The sequence below is a fragment of the Amborella trichopoda genome, chromosome 5 (assembly GCF_054954075.1).
Source record: "Amborella trichopoda isolate Santa Cruz 75 chromosome 5, AtrichopodaSantaCruz75HAP2 v2.0, whole genome shotgun sequence".
Lineage (NCBI taxonomy): Eukaryota > Viridiplantae > Streptophyta > Magnoliopsida > Amborellales > Amborellaceae > Amborella > Amborella trichopoda.
Genome location: NC_142340.1, coordinates 6,686,384 through 6,703,897, shown reverse-complemented (window position 1 = coordinate 6,703,897; position 17,514 = coordinate 6,686,384). Strand labels below are relative to the sequence as shown.

Here is a 17,514-nt window from a genome sequence, read left to right as displayed (position 1 = left end):
GATTAAATACTAGAATAGAGGTCATTTGAACATCTGACAAGATCTTACTTCTCCTCATTCGAATCATTTTTAGGCTTCTCACGAGTTACTCTAGCCACAGTTTCTAGAACGGCCTGTAAAGCACAATGTAAAAATATTGACTACAAACAAGAGCAGACAAATAATTATGACAGTTACATCAAACCAACAAACATACACAAGTAAACCATATATATACGACTTCCTCTAGAGAACAATTACCCATAATGTATCACATGGATAAAGTAAACTCAATTCACGGAAAAAAAAAAAAAAAAGGGCTTGAAAACAACTTTATGCTCCAACCATACAGTTGCGTTGCCTAAACAAGTGCATGCTGATGGCTGGCCCTGAATACCTAGGTTAAATCTTTATGGTTCCAGAGAGAGCTTCTCATACCTTGCATGAAATCCCATTTGTCTTGAAAGACCAAACATATGGAAGTCAATCAACACCTAATTCCAGAAAGGATCACATATAAAAGATACCATGATAATATGCATATATGACACCAAGAGCACAAGGGATATCCCTTCTAAATAACAGTTTCAGCCCATGCCGCGTGGACACCCCTGTCCACGGTATTTGGCATGTATCCATGCACCAAAGACAAAACATCCATGTTACTTTACAAACTTCGATGTTTTAGCTTAATATTTTGGTGAAACGTCACCATGAAAGTATCTAGGGGCACTTAAAATCCTATCTTCCCCCACTAAATGATGCACAGACATATTGTATGTGATACCAATTTTGGGTTGGTGTTTCTGGCACTTCCATCTATGTCAACCACTGATAAGCATATCCCTCTCTTTGTAACACAGTTTTGAACCAAAGCCTTAAGCATGCTTGAATGGGCTTTCAGTTACTCATCCAATCTTCACAATCAAGAAGATGATTTTTTTTTTCTTATAGATAACATCTTTCTTAAAAAATAATAGAAAGTACAAGAAGGCAAAAGAAAGAAGTCTCAGAGATGTCAAGATGGCTCAAGCTACAAGTATAGGATAAGAGGCTTTCGGACAAGGCTCAGGTCTGATTTAGGGATTTCTTCAGGGTGAAGCTTGCCGGTTTTTAGCAGGCCAGAAAGAAGAAAAAGATTTCTAAGGATTGGAAAGAGTTTTTGGAAGTGAAGCTCGATCCTGGGTTTAGGCATGGAAGCTAGGTTGTCTAGGTTGATGATGAGAGGTTTTCATTTATTATTATTTTCTCTTTTTTTTTAATGATGGGATGTTTCCAACTTGGTCTAAGAAGGGTGATGACCTTAATCTTTCCCTTAACCCATCCCATGCCTGGGTAAAAGGGCTGGTTGTGTTCGGTAGGCAGCTAACGTAAAATTTTGCAAAATTTATCATGAATCCTGAAGGCGGACCAGGATTCATGTAGCTGATCCCAATTAATTGGGAAAAGGCTATGATGATGATGATGATGATGATGATGATGATAATGAAGATGGGAGATTTCCAACTAATACTTACAAGCATAATGATAGGTTGGTGGTGGATGATGGTGGCATTACTTCAGTGAAGGAGAAGGGTAAGAAAAATAAGAAGGGGATGGGGCATACAAGAAAGAAAGGGAAATGAGAATTTTAGTGGGCATTACACTATGCAGAAGATTCACTCTTCCCAATATGACCTCGCACTATTCTTAAAACTGAATTTTATTTCTCAAACTTCAAGGAATGGGGAAACGGCCTACACTCCTATTTAGACCCCTAATCTTGCTTGGCTTGGACCCCATATAGTCCTAGATCTGCCCAAGAAACCAACTTCCGAACATTAGGAAAACCTTACGCAACCTTTCTTTCTAATTGTTTAGATAACCTTTAATTTTATGAAACCAAGCACCAACTCTAAAACGGAAACCTTGCACAAAAGACTCCAATTCCAAAAAGGAAAATCTAAACAACTAAGACTCTTCATAGAAAACCTAGAAAACACGACTCCTTTCAATCAATTGTAATTTAGGAAACTAGATACACAAATTTAGAACCAGTGTTCCAAAACTTGCCTAAGTCGACTAAAACTCCAGTGATTCACTCTAACTCCACAAACTACCGAGCCTGCAACATGGTACATAATCCACCTTGTATAAAACTCGTACAATAATTGGGAAAATACTACGACACCACGCCTGAGTATTGGAGAATTTCGGTATGACTCACCTAAGTTGCTACAGTACTCACCCAAGTACTATATACTATGAAGCAGTGTTCCAAAAGGCGGCCCGACTAGCACCTAAGAGAGCCACAGGGACCTGCGCGCCTCGCCCAGGTCTAGGTGGCCAAAATAAGTGGCTCGCCCCTGGACAGCCGCCTATGTGCCTAGGAAAGCGCCCAGCACCCAAGGGCAAAAGTGCCCCTCGTGGGTTGTTTTGATTAATACAAAACTATAAAAAGAGGGGTTTAGGTTCATTTCAAACCTAAATCCCATTAGAGCCCATTTTAGAGAGATAGTAACCTCAAAAAACTAGATTTTTGTGATTTCCACAGGATCGAAAGGTTCTCAAAGTTATGAGAAATAGGTCCAAACATCACCCATTGAGATTAGATTTAGTTTTGGATATTTTATTGGTCTATTAGAGGGCTTTTTAGAATATTTTGAGATTAGAAAACGTCTCAAAGGTGGAAGTTTCGATATCAAGCAATCAACATTAGCAAAAAATATTATTTTTCAGATTGCTTGCATTATTTTGAGACGTCTTCTTCATGATCTAATAGAAGTGGTGATCCGGGTTAGAAATATGGCTATAACCCGAATCCTTCAAGTAAAATTTACATAAGATGCAATTATTGTGAAAATGATACAAATGGAGGCATAAACTGGTTTATGAAACATCTTGCCAGTATCAGGGGGGATGTTGCCCCATGTAAAAAATTTCTTGATGCTATTAGAGAGGAGATAAAAATTTATATGAGTATTGTAAAAAAGAAAAAAGAGGAGGGAGAGGCATCCATAGCAGAGTTAAGGTCTAGGGTTCGTGTCAATTTTGATGATGATGATGAGAATGATCAGGAGGGGTGTGAAGAGGTAGAACAGCTTGCTATATCTGAGACTAGAGGAAAGGGAAACGTAGTTAAACTTGGTTATGGGGGTAAGTTGGCCTAAGCAACATTTGGTTAGAGGGCCAATGGAATGTTTCTTGCCCAGGCCTGACCATGAGGCTGTAGAGAAGCAAACAACTATTGAAAATAGAATCAAGAAGAAGAGAGAGATAGAGCTACACAATACATTGCTAGGTGGTTCTATAAGGCAGACATCCTTTCAATGTCGCTCACCTAACAGCTTCTACACCTTGGTAGAGGCAATTGGCCAATTTCGGCTTGAGTTGAAGCCCTCAACCCCATATGAGCATTCAGAGCCTCTTTTGAAAAAAGAGGTGAATGTCACGAGGGAGATTATGGAGTCACAAAAGGATGCATAGGGTCAGCATAGGGTTTCTGTTATGACTGATACTTGGAGTAAAAGAAGATAAGAAGACAGATGAATTTGTTTGTAAAGTGTCCTTAGGGACTGCTTTTTTGAGGTCTTTTGATGCCTCTAATAAAAGCCATAATGCCCATTACATATTTAAAGTGATGGAGAAGGGCATCAAGGAGGGTGGGGAGAAGCATGTTATACAGGTTGTTGCAAATAATGTTGCTCCTAATGTTGTTGCTGCTAATTTGTTGCGCATAGCTTACCCTAGTATCTTTTGGACATCATGTGCAGCGCACTATATAGATCACATGTTTGTGGCTCTTAGCGGTTTGAGCGATATTTCAGGTGTAGTTAAGAAGGCCAAGTCAGTTACGGCTTTCATTTATAACCACACCTCACCCTCAGCATGATGGGTAGATTTACAAAGAAGGAGATTGTGAGGCTTGAGGTCACGATATTTGCTACCTGACACCTATGCCTAGATGGCATACATTCAATGAGAGTTCAATTGAGGCAGACGTCTACCTCGGATGAGTGGAGAGCATCCAAGTAGTCCAGGGATCAGAAAGGGAAGAAGGCAAGAGATATTATCCTTTCTAACGCTTTTTGGCGAAGGGTGAAGGCGCTCTTAAGGTGTTTTTTCCTCTTGTCAAAGTCCTTGGAATGATTGATAGTGACAAGCCCTCCATGGGTTGCATCTATGAGGCAATTGAGAGATGCAAGGGAGAGAGAGCCCATAATTTAGATGATGGTGTGAGCTGTTATGGGCCTATTTAGAAGATTATTGATAAAAGATGAGAAGTGGGATAGGCAGCTCCATTGGCCATTGCATGCAGCTTGTTATTTTTTTAACCCGGTTCTTTTTGAGGTTGATAGGGATATACACACAAATAACACAATTATGACTGGATTTAATAAGTGTGTAGGTGTGCTAGTCCCTAATCCGGATATCCAGGGCATTATATGCATTGATGGGCTAATAAGTTACAAGTGCCCATTAAAGTATTTTGGGAGTCCAATGGTGGGTGAAGCAAAGGACCAAAATTGATCCAGGTAATAATATTCTTCAAAGAAAAAATTGACAAGATTACATAGGAATGGAACATGAGACGTCGTGCTATGAAAATCCAGCCTCTATCTTCTTGACCCATGCCCAACTCCTTTCTTAAGTTCTTCAAGTTCAAGTTTCATTTCATGTTTGTTTTCCATAAACTATATTTAATGTATAATTAACAGTTGTAATTCATAATCAATTTGCAATCAATTGGTGGAGTCAACATGGGTGTAGCACTCCAAATTTACAAAAGTTAGCCATTCAGATCTTGAGCCTAACTATTACCTCATCTAGCTGTGAGCGGAATTGGAGTACTCTTGAGATGGTAATTTAGTTAACTTTATTAGTTTATAATTTACTAATTTGTATTAGTTCTTTGCAAATTTGTACTTCTGAAGTATTATGGATTTATATTAATTAGTTTCATTTGATTTTATTAGATTCATATAAGAAAAAGAACATGCTTGAATCAAAGAGGCTCAATGACCTAGTCTATGTCAAGTATAATTGATACTTGAAGGAGAGGTTTAATAAGAGAGAAGAGACTGATCCCCTCATAACAAAAAATATGGATAATGCTATGGAGTGTTTGGTTGATGATGATGAGGTCGAGAGGCATGAAAGATTGACATGGGATATGGTCATGAAAGCCTCAGGGACATCAACCGACCCTCCTAGGGCCACTAGATCTTCTTCCTAGAGGACGAGGGCAGAGGAGGAAGCAGAGGCAGATTCATAAGAGACAGAGGAGGACGACTATTATGTTGAGGAGGGAGATGATTCCAATGATGATGGCCTCGACTCCAATGCATATGCTGCAGCTAACCCAACTTTTTCTGATGATGAGTGATGATTGAAGACTCTTTTGAGTCTTCAAGTCTATATTTCTTTCATTTTTCTTTTCCTCATCTTGGTTGTGTATTGTGGTTCATAAAATTTTAAGTTTTAACTATGTATGGCCTCTAGATATGGACTTATGAAGTATGGATGAGTGTATGTAGACTTGTGGAGTTGTAAACTATAGACATTTGATATGCCCTAACTCTTATGCATTACTTCTTATTTTCTATCATTTTCTTAATGATGAATCGATGTCTTGCTAAGTTGCTATCTTGTGTTATATTTTTCTATTTTTAGTTTTTACTGTGTATGGACTATAGAGTGCATGGAGTTTGGATTGTGGTATGGACTATGGATAGGGTCTAATACTCTAATGCTTAATGGTTTGAAGTTTAAACTATAAAGTTTGATTTTTTAGCTTAAAATGTGTGGAATTATGGACTAAAATATGCCTCAATATGTATTTTTTATTTTTAACACAAAATTTGACCTTAAAACAATTACATAGTTATGTATCCCTTGTTTTTTATTCTACTGGGCGGCCTAAGTTCTAGGTGCCTGCCTAGGTGTTGGACAGCTTGGAGCCCCCCGGTTGCCTAGGCGCCACCTAGCGTTTTTTGGAACACTGCTATGAAGTTCAAAAGGGGCATGGAAACCTACGTTGCACATTTTAGCCTGAATTTCAACCTTAGTAAGATTCTAGCCTAATCTAGCAAGATTGGTAATTCATTTTGTATATATAGTTTTTAAGCTTTTTTTATAATTCTTATATTTTGTTTCTTTTTGCTCCCCTATATTTCCATTTCTTTCATACTACCGATTTTTTACAAGCCAATAAATTTTTTTTTTCCAACTACATGTTATGACTCTGTATGAAGTTTCTGGATTTTCTTATGTTTTTCTATTTTCTGTTTTTCCACAATTTTTAGGCCTTGCTTGATAACAGGGAAAAGTTGTTTTCCTAGAGAATCTTTGGGAAACAAGAGGAAGTCTGCTGCCGGCAAATTCCCCTATTTGCTATCCTGAAAATCTGGAAACTGTTGTTTTAATAGATAATTACATAACTAATTGATTAGAGGTTGAAAATTTTATCACTTCAATGCAATTTCTAAGTTATGACCCATCTATGGAATTACATACAAAATAGACAGTTCAGATCATAAGTTGTTGGCAAACCAAGACATTGTCATTACAAAATAGGAAACCAAAACATCGTCAACATCTGGACCTCATGCTTAAAAACTACTTGCACATAAATATCAAAAAATTGACAAATTTACTGATTTAGTGGTAAATGTAAGAAAATCGGTAAATGTCAACCCACTTATTACTGATTTATTATTTTGTTATTAACTGATCACTATAAAAAAAAATTGACAAAAATACTGAACTCCTGATAAATGTAAAAAAAATAAAAAATAAAAAAGAATTCGTGGTTTACTTATTTACTGTAATTTTTATGAACTGATAAATGTCAAAAAAAAAAAAGAGGAATTTTCTAATTTGTTTACAAATATCAGAAAATAGTAGATTATTGATTCATTATATCTTTTGATTAACTGATACATGTAAAAAATTAACAAATCTACTGTTTTAATTTATTAGGTTTTTCTGATTAACTGATAAATGTCCAAAATTTGACAAACTTACTGAATTACTATATTTTTTTTAAGAATGTTAACTTTATATATAAGATAAATATTTACAAAAGGACCAAAAAATGGCATCCCAAGGTTTGGGTGCTCTGTATACAATAACCAAAACAAAGATGAGGGAGAGAAGAGAAGTTGGTGGGGAGAGAGATGGAGAAAAGGAGAAAAAGAAAGGACAAGATACTACAAAAGTTCAAAAAAGGACAAGATACTACAAAACTTACTGAATTACTATTAATAACAAAAAATCAGTACAAACCATATTCTTTCTGATTAACCAATAAAAATCAAATAATTTAAATTTTTATTGATTTACTGATAAATATCAGAAAATCAGTATCACCAAACTCACTGATTTATCACTATTCTCCAGACTAACTGATAAAGATCAAAATATTGATAAATTAACTGATTTACAGGTAGATATTAGAGAATTAGTAAATTTTAGTAGATTAACTGAACTATTATAATTTTCTGAATGACTAATCAATATAAAACATTGACAAATTTACTTATTTACTGATATATGTCAGAAAGTCTGTAAGTAACAGAAGATTTTACTTATAATTTACTGAGTTACTGATCAATATAAAAACATTGTGAATTTACTAATTTACTGACAAATGTCAAGAAACTAGTTAATCGCTGCAGATTTAGTGATTCATTTAATTTATTCTAGTTATCTAACAAATATCACTACAGCACATTTTCTGAAATTTATCAAATTTCCCAATTTCAACATGACGCATGAGAGAAATTGAGAAAAAAAATAGAAATGAGGGCGAGAGATTGAAGAGAAAGGGCAGACCGATGTGAGAAATAAGAAATTGCTTGAAGCAAAAATATCAAAGAGATTTTGTAGCAGTGGATTAAAGAGAGAGAAAGGAAGAGTCGAGGGCTTGAGGAGCAAAAGCGATTTTGTAGCAACAGATTAGAAAGGGTGGCATGGGTAGAGAGAAAACATGGGTTGAAGAAGGGGATTTGGGCTAGGGTTTGCTCCTGTGATATGCGAGAGGGAGAGAGAAATTGGGAAACAAATGGGCTTGTTTTATACAGGCGAGAGAGAAAGGGGAGTGCCACATTTCCTCCCATTTTGTGGAAATTCATAGCCCACCCTGGGTTGGCCATTTCCCCAAAAGTGGAGAAAAGTGAGGAAATACGGGGCTCCGCATTTCCTCACTGTTCTCCACTTTTCCCAATGGAAAGTCACATGAATGGGGAAAACATGTGTCTTTCTCCTATTTTCCCAGTTACCAAACAACCTTAGTGATTTTTCATGTGTTTAAGGCATTTTTTCCTGGATTGGGTAGGACTTAGGCGAGTCCACTCAAACTTTCCCAAGACACTTGTCTAGGCAGGGGGGAGAATCCTGATGCCGAGACAATTTTTTTTACGTTGGTTAACACAATATACAAAGACTTGTTGAGGAAGCCGGCAATAACCACTAACTAGAGTTCATGTTTGTCGGAATGCACCATTTACATGTCAGATAATGATTAGTCCCATACAAAAAGGCAATCCACCAGCTCACAAAATGGCAATCCAACACCTCACCATGTCAGACATACAAAGGCATACCCCAACTCATGAAGTTCACAATTAATATCCTTTTCTATGAATTTAGTAACAGGAATAGAAGCATGCAATCACATCCATAAAATGCATAAATAAAAGCATGCAATCACATCCATAAAATGTATAAGGCCGGTATATGTCCAGATTCCTGAAAAATTATTACAACATTTATTATCAGCAAAACAAATGGTCTCCAAATACTGCTATGACCAACCTGCTGCTCAGCCACACTATTGTTAAAGCCTCCAGCATCAGTTCCTGTCAAAAAACACATGAAATCAGCATGTTTTCATAACCAAACTTTCATAAAAAATCAAAGCGTCAAAGTTATAAATCCAAACAATTGTCTACAATAAACCAGTAATTAAACAGTCTATGATCCAAAGACTACGTATATGTAATAAACTCCATCACATGGAAGAAATGCAAATAGAGCTCTTAGTTTAAGAGAATAGACCAAACTTAACAAAAAAGTAAAACCTTATAATTCCAAATGCATAGTACTCCATTTCTAATAATACAACAAGTATCTGTATTGGAAAAGTAACATGATTGGGTCCAAGAAGAAAACACAGATCAAAGAATAATTCAAGAGAATATAAGAGCCACACAATGAAATATCAAGAAACAAGATGAAGGAAACAAATAAGTCCATAAACCAAATATCGGGATTATTCTCTCTTTAGAACAATTCCTTTCTTTTAAATCAATGTAGAAAAACTTGCCTCGACCCCAGGTCTCAGCCATACTTTCGCCAGTACAAGTGAACTCGCCTGATTCCCATAGGGGCTTAGAGAATTTGATTAAAAAAAAGTAAAATTAAAAAAAATATATATATATATATATATATATATATATATAACTTTTTTGGAATCTTTGATATATTAAGCCAAATTTGTGTTTAACATAGAGAATTTGATCAACACATTCGAGCAACACAATGTTCAAGAACATAGGGTTCTACAACATATCCTAGCTCTTAAGGTTAGATGATTAGATCTATCAAGCTTTGGACTAGAATCGAACAAATCAAGCTAAGGCTTCTGTAGCAGATACAATCAGGTTCAAAATGGATCTGATTTCTAGAAATTTGGCTGAGGAAATCAAGAGAATCGAGAAAAAGGTGGATCGGGTTCAATAACACGAGGTTATTCAACAAATCCGAGCTTTGGCGGACAGATAAAAAATGTTCTGGCTACAATCGAACAAATCAAGCTAGGGCTTTTGTAGAGGATACAATCAGCTTCAAAATGGATTTGATTTCAAGAAATTTAGCTAAGGCACTGAAGAGAAATCTAGAAAAAGATGGGTCAATTTAAGAGCATAGGGTTCTTCAACAACTTCGAGCTTTTGGGGCCAAAGCAATCAAGGTTTGGGCTAGAATCAAAACAAATCAAGCTAGGGCTTCCGTAGAGGATACAACCAGCTTCAAAATGGAATTGATTTCAAGAAATTGTGACGATGAAATGAAGAGAAATAGAGAAAGGGGTGGTTAGGGTTCAAGAACACAAGGTTTTTTAATATATTATCAAGGAATCAAAGGATTCAATCCAAATCCAAGCTTGTTTTGACTGATTTTTTATGCTGAAAGGTGCATTTAAGGGAGAAAATTCAGTGTTTTCGGACTCAAGCGAGTCCACTCGGACTAGGCCTCGCCATAAGGCCGAGACAAGTTGGGGCAAAGTATAGAGTACACCTCCCTGGAAACATGGAAGAGTACACTACTCAGGCAAGTACATACTATACTTGCTCGAGTAGTTAGAGACTTGGCCGAGTAGTGATACACTCTGAGTCAAATGGGAATTGAACCAAGTCGGGTTTGATTCCTATTCATTATTGAGCCTGCTACATAGCAAGACATCTTAACAGCTTTATAGCTGCATTTTTTGCAGTTTAACTTTAACCCAATAATTATTACTTTATTCCTTAAAACACCACTCAACATCAAAAATCAATCAAAGCAAGCTCAGATTTGAATTGAATCCACCAATATCTTGGCCGTTTCCTTTAAAACCCTGTGTTCTTAAACCTGGCCCATCTTTTACTTGCCTTCTCTTCAAGTCCTCACAAAACTTATTGAAATCATATCCATTTTGAAGCTGATTGAATCCTCTACAGAAGCCCTAGCTTGATTTGTTCGATTCTAGTCCAGAACTTGATAGATCTAGCCCCATAAGCTTGGATTTATTAGAAAACATTGTGCGCATGAACCCAACCCGCCTTTTTCTCAATTTTTCATCATTTCCTCATTTTGAAGCTATTTTATCCTCTACATAAGTCCTAGCTTGATTTGTTCGCTTCTAGCCAAAAACTTGATAGATCTGGCCCAAAGGCACGAATCTATCGAAGAATCATGTGTTCTTGAACCCGACTGGCCTTTTTCTAGATTTCTTTTCGTTTACTCCGCCAAATTTCTTGAAATCAAATCCAAATTGAAGCAAATTCTATCGTTTATAGAAGCCCTAACTTGATTTGTTCGATTCTAGCCCAAAATTTGATAGATTTGGCCTCAAAAGCTCAGATCTATTGAAGAACCATGTGCTATTGAACCTTGTATTGCTTAGGTGTGTAGTATTTTTTTTTTAATCAAATTCTCTATGTTAAACACATTTCACTTTACAAATCAAAGATTACAAACAAATTCATCCATTTTCATCAACTTTTCCAAGCTTGACTGAAGCTTGACTCGGGCAAGTCTACTACGTTGAGGCAAGTTTTTCCACAATGTGAAAAATCATTGAAAACAAATTTTTTTTTTTTTTTGAGATTAAAAAATAATTGAAAACAAAAATTATTGGGTTAAACTATCAAACAATGAAGCTGGAAAGCTGCCAAGATGCCTACTATGTAGCAGGATGGGAATCAAACCAAACTTAGTTCAATTCCCGTTCAACTCCCAAGGAGTCGATCGAACACTACTCGGCCGAGTACACTATGTACTCTCCCAAGTAGTGTACACTATTCTCAGCCCCAAATCCACTTGGCCATAGGGAAAGGCCAAATATGAAAGTATTGATTTAAATGTAACTATGAAGACAATCTAGCACTACATAGAACTAGGAACATTCAAGATACCTAGGATTGTAACATTGAAGAACCAATGAGTAGAAAACTAGGACAAACCTTATGTATTGGAAATGGTAGAAAAAGCCTTCTTACCCAGTGGTGAAGTTTGTGGGGAGGCTTTTAGAATTGAAGAGCCAATGTCTCCCCCAAGGGGGAAAGTTATAGGGCCACACTCAACAACCCACTGGTTTTTTATGTGTCCCTCTTTCAGATCATGGTGGCAAGGCCAAGTATGAAAGTATTGATTTAAATATAACTATGAAGACAAGAACGAGGAACATTCAAGATACCTAGGATTGTAACATTGAAGAACCAATCGGTAGAAAACTAGGACAGACCTTATGTATTGGAAATGGTAGAAAAAGCCTTCTTACCCATGAAACGAGTTCCCCACGGCGCATTTTTTATTTTGTCCTCGGACGTTCGAACGTTTTGTTCGATTCCGGTACTTGCGTTCTCATGCCCAGAACTCTCGCGATTGATTGGGAGAAAGAGCGAAAGCGAGAAAGATGGATTGTTATCCATCGAAAATTGATAGGAATTCCCAACCTTCTAATAGATGTTCTGTCATTCATTATAAACATCCAATCCCATGTTATGCTAATAAGAAAAACGAGCGATTGCTAGTCAAAACGAGCTGAGGCTCTGAAAGCTTTCCAACTTGCTTCAATTAGAGAATAGCACAAATGGATCAATCACGCGGTTCTGCAGCGTCCTTCAACTCTCTATCCGCTCCCCTTCACTCTCTTTGCCCGATAGGAAGATTAGAATAGCGAAGGGCTTCCCACCACGCAAAGTTCAAACCTCGCCGGAGATAGAGAAGCGAATTGAAAACCGGCCTCAAATCCCTTCGCAATCGAAGGTGAAAGCAGGAAAAAGACGACGAAACCCTTTTTTCTATCTTTGTCAGCCGACTTGATAGGTGCTCTCAGTCCATATGGTGAAGTTTGTGGGGAGGCTTTTAGAATTGAAGAGCCAATGTCTCCCCCAAGGGGGAAAGTTACAGGGCCACACTCTACAACCCACTAGTCTATTATGTGTCCCCCTTTCAGATCAAGGTGGCCATCACTAATAAATTAGAGAGGGCTGGTTGGGATATTTTATAAAGGTAGCAGTAAGAGTCTCAAGCATAACTAGATCAAGAAAGGAGATGCGCACCCCCTTTTGCCGCTTAAATTGAGGAATCAATTCAATAAAAGGGCTGTTGATGGATGACTACTGGGCGACAAGTGCATGCTGGGGTATAAGTAGGCTACATAGGCAGCGTCTTGGCCACCACCTGTCTTAGCTTTCCTTTTAGCTTAGTTATAAATAGGTCAATATTTGCACTAAGATATGAGAACCCCATTCCACTTTCATTCAATGAATGAAAGAGCTTCTCACCTAAAACTAAGGAGAATTAGTGACGAGGTGCTTAAGATAGATGAACAAAGCACAAACCATTTTGGGCTGCAATGCTAGAGAAATCTGAGAACTGGAGAAATTTATGTGGGGTCAAGCAATGGAAGAGAAATAAAACGATCACAATGTAATGGAACGACATCTGCTTCATAAAAGCCAATTTTGAAAAATTAATTAGATTTGGGATTGGAGGCGAGAGTATTTATTAATCACTAATTTGATGTGTCTTATGTTATGAGATCCTAAACAACCTCTTCCAGCATTTGGCTAGCATACTTTCCAATTCCAAGGTGTTGGTCAGGCATTACATTGAAAGGAGACGCAACATAGGAGTTTGGGGTCCTCACTATAGAAAGAACATAAGGAACATGAAGATCAGGAAGGCAGATAGACCATGGTAGAGTTTGCAAAGAAGAAATTGTGGAGATGGAATTAAGAATGTAATTTTTCAATCAAATCCTTTTCGAAATTTATTAGGGAAGGGAAGGGCTTTAATGACATGGAAAGCAGACCCCAAATTCCTCCTTCATGCGTTCGTAGGAAAAGTTTCCATGCAAAACCTCCTTTTACATAAAACTTATCCAAGCCACAGACGACTAAAATAGGTAACTAGGTATTCAACTAGATATTTTCATGAACTAGTTCGAGGTTCCGGGACATCCCCAAATCCATTGCGGAATATGTTGGCAACTACGACATTGGCCTTGTGTACAATAGTTAGAGATGTTAGCTAGTTCAAAACATGTGCCTTTTGGAAAGAAATCACGATGTTTTCAAGTCACATTTGATTCTTGTCGCTTCGTCAAGATCATACAAGGATTCCATGATTACATGGGTTCTAAGCCTTAATTTCTTCTTGGTTTCAAAAGATTAAGGTCCTTTCGGAAAACCAAACAAAGGATATCAAAACACATTTTAGAAGTTACAACAATTCAAAGAAAATTAAAGCCATCTTACACATTATTTTGTTGGCACTCAACCTCAAACAGTTTCTTGGCTTCAAAGTTAATGACCAAATTTCTAATACCAATCCCAAGACCAAGATTAGGACCGTTTAGGCAAAGCAACCAAAGAATATCACAAAACTCATTTTTACAATTTACAAGTCATAGGAAATGCAAAGCCAACTGAAGTAAGAGGATTTGTGTGAGATAGCACTGGAAGGTTTCTAAGGCCTTTGTTTGCTTACAGGATCAAGTGACTCTAATGAAGTGACTGCAAACTCTATCCCTCAAACCTTTTATCATTCGTTAAAAACCTTAATTTTGGAAGGTGGTTTTTCTTTGATGGGTAACCTAGAAGTCGATTCAGTCAATGTAATAAAATGGTTCTGTGAAAAGACATGTCTAGAGTAATTCTTCAAAGGATGCCCTTCTAAATAATCTCCAGTCTTAGAACCCAACTAGTGTAACTGTTTCAAATGATCCCCTTTAGGTGTACCCTGAAATCATATGCTCATCCTTATGCTAAGTAGGTTTGGTTACCACATTGGCTGCTATCTAGGGTAATTAACCCAGCTGGCACCTAAGTAGGTTTCATTACCACATTGGCTGCTATCTAGGGTAGTAAACCCAGCTGTCACACCTCTCTCTCTCTCTCTCTCTCTCTCTCTCTCTCTCTCTCTCTCTCTCTCTCTCTCTCTCTCTCTCTCTCTCTCTCTCATGAATACCTGAGAAATGCCCATGAATGAACACCTGCAAAAGTGCCTAGTGTTCTTTTGGGAATAGTAAATTTTCCATTCTGATCTAAATACTAGTAACATCAAAATAACAATTACATTAATACAAGTTGCCCACCTATAGAAATCTCAGTTTGTATTTCACAGCCGCACTATCATCAACTCTCTTACCATATTACATAGAAATTTATTATTGTAAGGGACGGCTAAATCTCCCAGAAGGTAAGACTTCTATATGGAAAACCAAGCATAAAAAGAGGAATCCATCGACATTTGGGGCCAAATGTTCTCTAGAATCAAACCCTAATTTTGTCAGTAGACGACCACATTTAAACAATACCTCTTGGAGTGAAAGCCATATGAAACAAATTGGTTGCTGGCGCACTGCAAATTTTCATTGATCAGCTGACTAATAGCTAAGTTTATCATCTCACTGATACACCATGACATATACTATCAAACCCACATTTCACGGCCCAGAGACCAGATCCGGATAAACAAACAAATAAATGTAAAGTTAATATTTCCAAAAAAATCATAATTGAACAATTCACAACGTAACCATACTATCAACATTATGTGAGAGAGGATATAAATTATCAGGTTCAGTGCTCACCATTCCATCCAAATCTCTCAAAGAGCCGATCAAATCGATGATTTTTTTTTTTTTTGAGGAAATGCTTCACCTTGTATTTATAGCATAAAGAAATACATCAAAAGGAAGCAAAAGACGGCAAATTAATGAATGTTTTTCCTCTTCACAGCAACAAATCAGTAGAGAGAGATGCAATCAACTGACCTTCAGCCTGCTCGTTCTCAGGGAACTCTTTTTCTAGGGCACGATCAATGATGTCCGCAAAGCTATCCTCATGCACTGCAGTGGCATTGGGATTGGGATTGGGATTGGGATTGGCAATGGCATTGGCAATGGCAATGGCATCCGCATCAGATGAGGAGAGATTAGAAGAGGTAGCGGAACACAAAGAGAGAAAGAGGACGAAAAGGGCGGATCGCAGGAAGAGCTCCATTTTGATGCAGGCAGAGAGAGAGAGGAGATGCCCGCTCCTACTGGTTATTTAAAATTGTGGGTTTGGGGAATGTGCGGCTTTTATAGGGTTCGGACTCCAACAGTGTTCGCCACTGGAGAGAGAGAGAGAGATAGAACGGTAGTTTGAGTAGAGAGAGAAAGAGAGCAGGACAAAGGGGGGGTGGGGTATTTATTGGGTCGCATGAGGTAAGGAGAGGGGAGAGAATGTGCGAGGGCTCAGTTTGGGTGGAAAGCTAATTTACATCCCCTGATGTGATGATGAGGTAAATTACAAAAATGCCACTAATTTTGTGGCAAAATTACATGGCGCAACAACGGGTCTTGATGAGTTCCGGAAATATGATGAGATCCAATCGGAGACATGAAAATATCATTTTATTTTTGTGAAATTGCGAGCTTGTGTTTTATTGGTTTAAAAAAGGTGAGGATCGTAAACTTTCCCTTAACACATACTAAGTTTACGAGGTGGGCCCTTGATAGTATAGTCTTTAATAGAGTAGAATTGTAGAGCAAGAATTATCGCTATCCTAAAGCAATTTCAGTAAAGGAGGTGGGCCCTTGACAATATGGTCATTAATATAGTAGAGTAGTGTGACAGGATGTATTGCCATCCTCGAGTAATTGGGAACTTGGGATGAAACTCGGATGATGATAATGATAAAAATAGCATTCTGTTTTATACTAAATAATTGTCTACAATGAGATTACTTACTTTTGATACAAGGTGGTCGCAATTACTCACAATCATTTGATGCGAAATTTGATAGTTTGGATGTATCACAAAGTTGAAAAAATTTTCTTTTGAAATTTGAGCTTAATCAATAGAATAATTGAGCTTGATCGAGATTAATGTGACCATCTTGTACTAAACGTAAATGTACTCCATCTATATTTTCCCTTATACTAGAGTTAATGGCTTGAAGGACACGAAGGGAAAGACAGAGAGAAAGCTAGCTATAACTCAAAGAATAACCATATTAGGTTGCCTAGATAGGCTTGTGTGGTACACTGGATGGTCAATCCCCACGGGCTGTCTTAAAACTCTAAGAAGACTAAGTACCAAAGTTTAAAAAAATAAAGTAAGATCGGTTCTGAATCAGACTGCCCCGGACAATTTTCGATCCAAACCAACCAGTTCCAATCCAGCTTGCCCATGTTTTAAGACCTTGATAAATACCATTCTTCGCAGTGTTTAAAAAAATGCCGAGTCGAACCGGACTCGCCCGGTTCGACTCGGGAATCGCCATGGGGGGATCGAATCGGTTAAAAAAACAGGAATCGTCCGGTTCTAGAGAGAACCGGATGATTTTGTACAGTGACTCGCCGATTCACTGTACGGAATCGGCGAGTCCGTGAAGAACACGGGTTGCACAGTGTTCTTCACTGGATTCTTCGAAATTTGTCATTTTTTTATCATTTTTCTTATTTTTTTTGGCATGTGATCTATTTTGTAGGCTGTAAACAGCTTTATTCAGCTTTTACACGGATTAAATGGTTGAAAATTTTGGTGTTTTTGGATCACGAAACTTGTATTTTTAGGAATTCCGCCTTTCCTTGTGTTTCATGCCAAATAGGGCATGAATCTTTCAAAATTTGCAGGCATTTTGACCGTAAAGTTGTGCATCAAAACCTTTTGTTACTAATTTGTAATAATCGTTGAGAAAAACAGAGTTTTTTGGAGATTGAAGGCTTCGGTTCACAAAATCAGGTAAGAAGTTTGGGTTTTTTTTTTTTTCCGCCATATGATTTATTTCACGACA

The 17,514-nt window shown here is 37.4% G+C and overlaps 1 protein-coding gene across 10 annotated transcripts in view; it reads right to left on the bottom strand.

Moving 5' to 3' along the window:
- The window catches only part of KEA4 (K+ efflux antiporter 4), a 52,597-nt gene extending 36,817 nt beyond the window's left edge, over positions 1 to 15,780 (bottom strand). For all 10 annotated transcript variants that reach the window (XR_016055804.1, XR_016055808.1, XR_016055809.1 and 7 more), the window contains exons 1-3: positions 15,506 to 15,780; positions 8,776 to 8,819; positions 49 to 113 (exon numbers count right to left, since the gene is read on the bottom strand). Coding sequence is in view for 3 of the 10 variants with exons in the window: in XM_006853724.4 (XP_006853786.2) it covers positions 49 to 113; positions 8,776 to 8,819; positions 15,506 to 15,734 (338 nt within the window). In the remaining 7 variants the exon portion in view is untranslated. The remainder of the gene's footprint in view (positions 1 to 48; positions 114 to 8,775; positions 8,820 to 15,505) is intronic.
- Between the last annotated feature and the right edge of the window lie 1,734 nt (positions 15,781 to 17,514).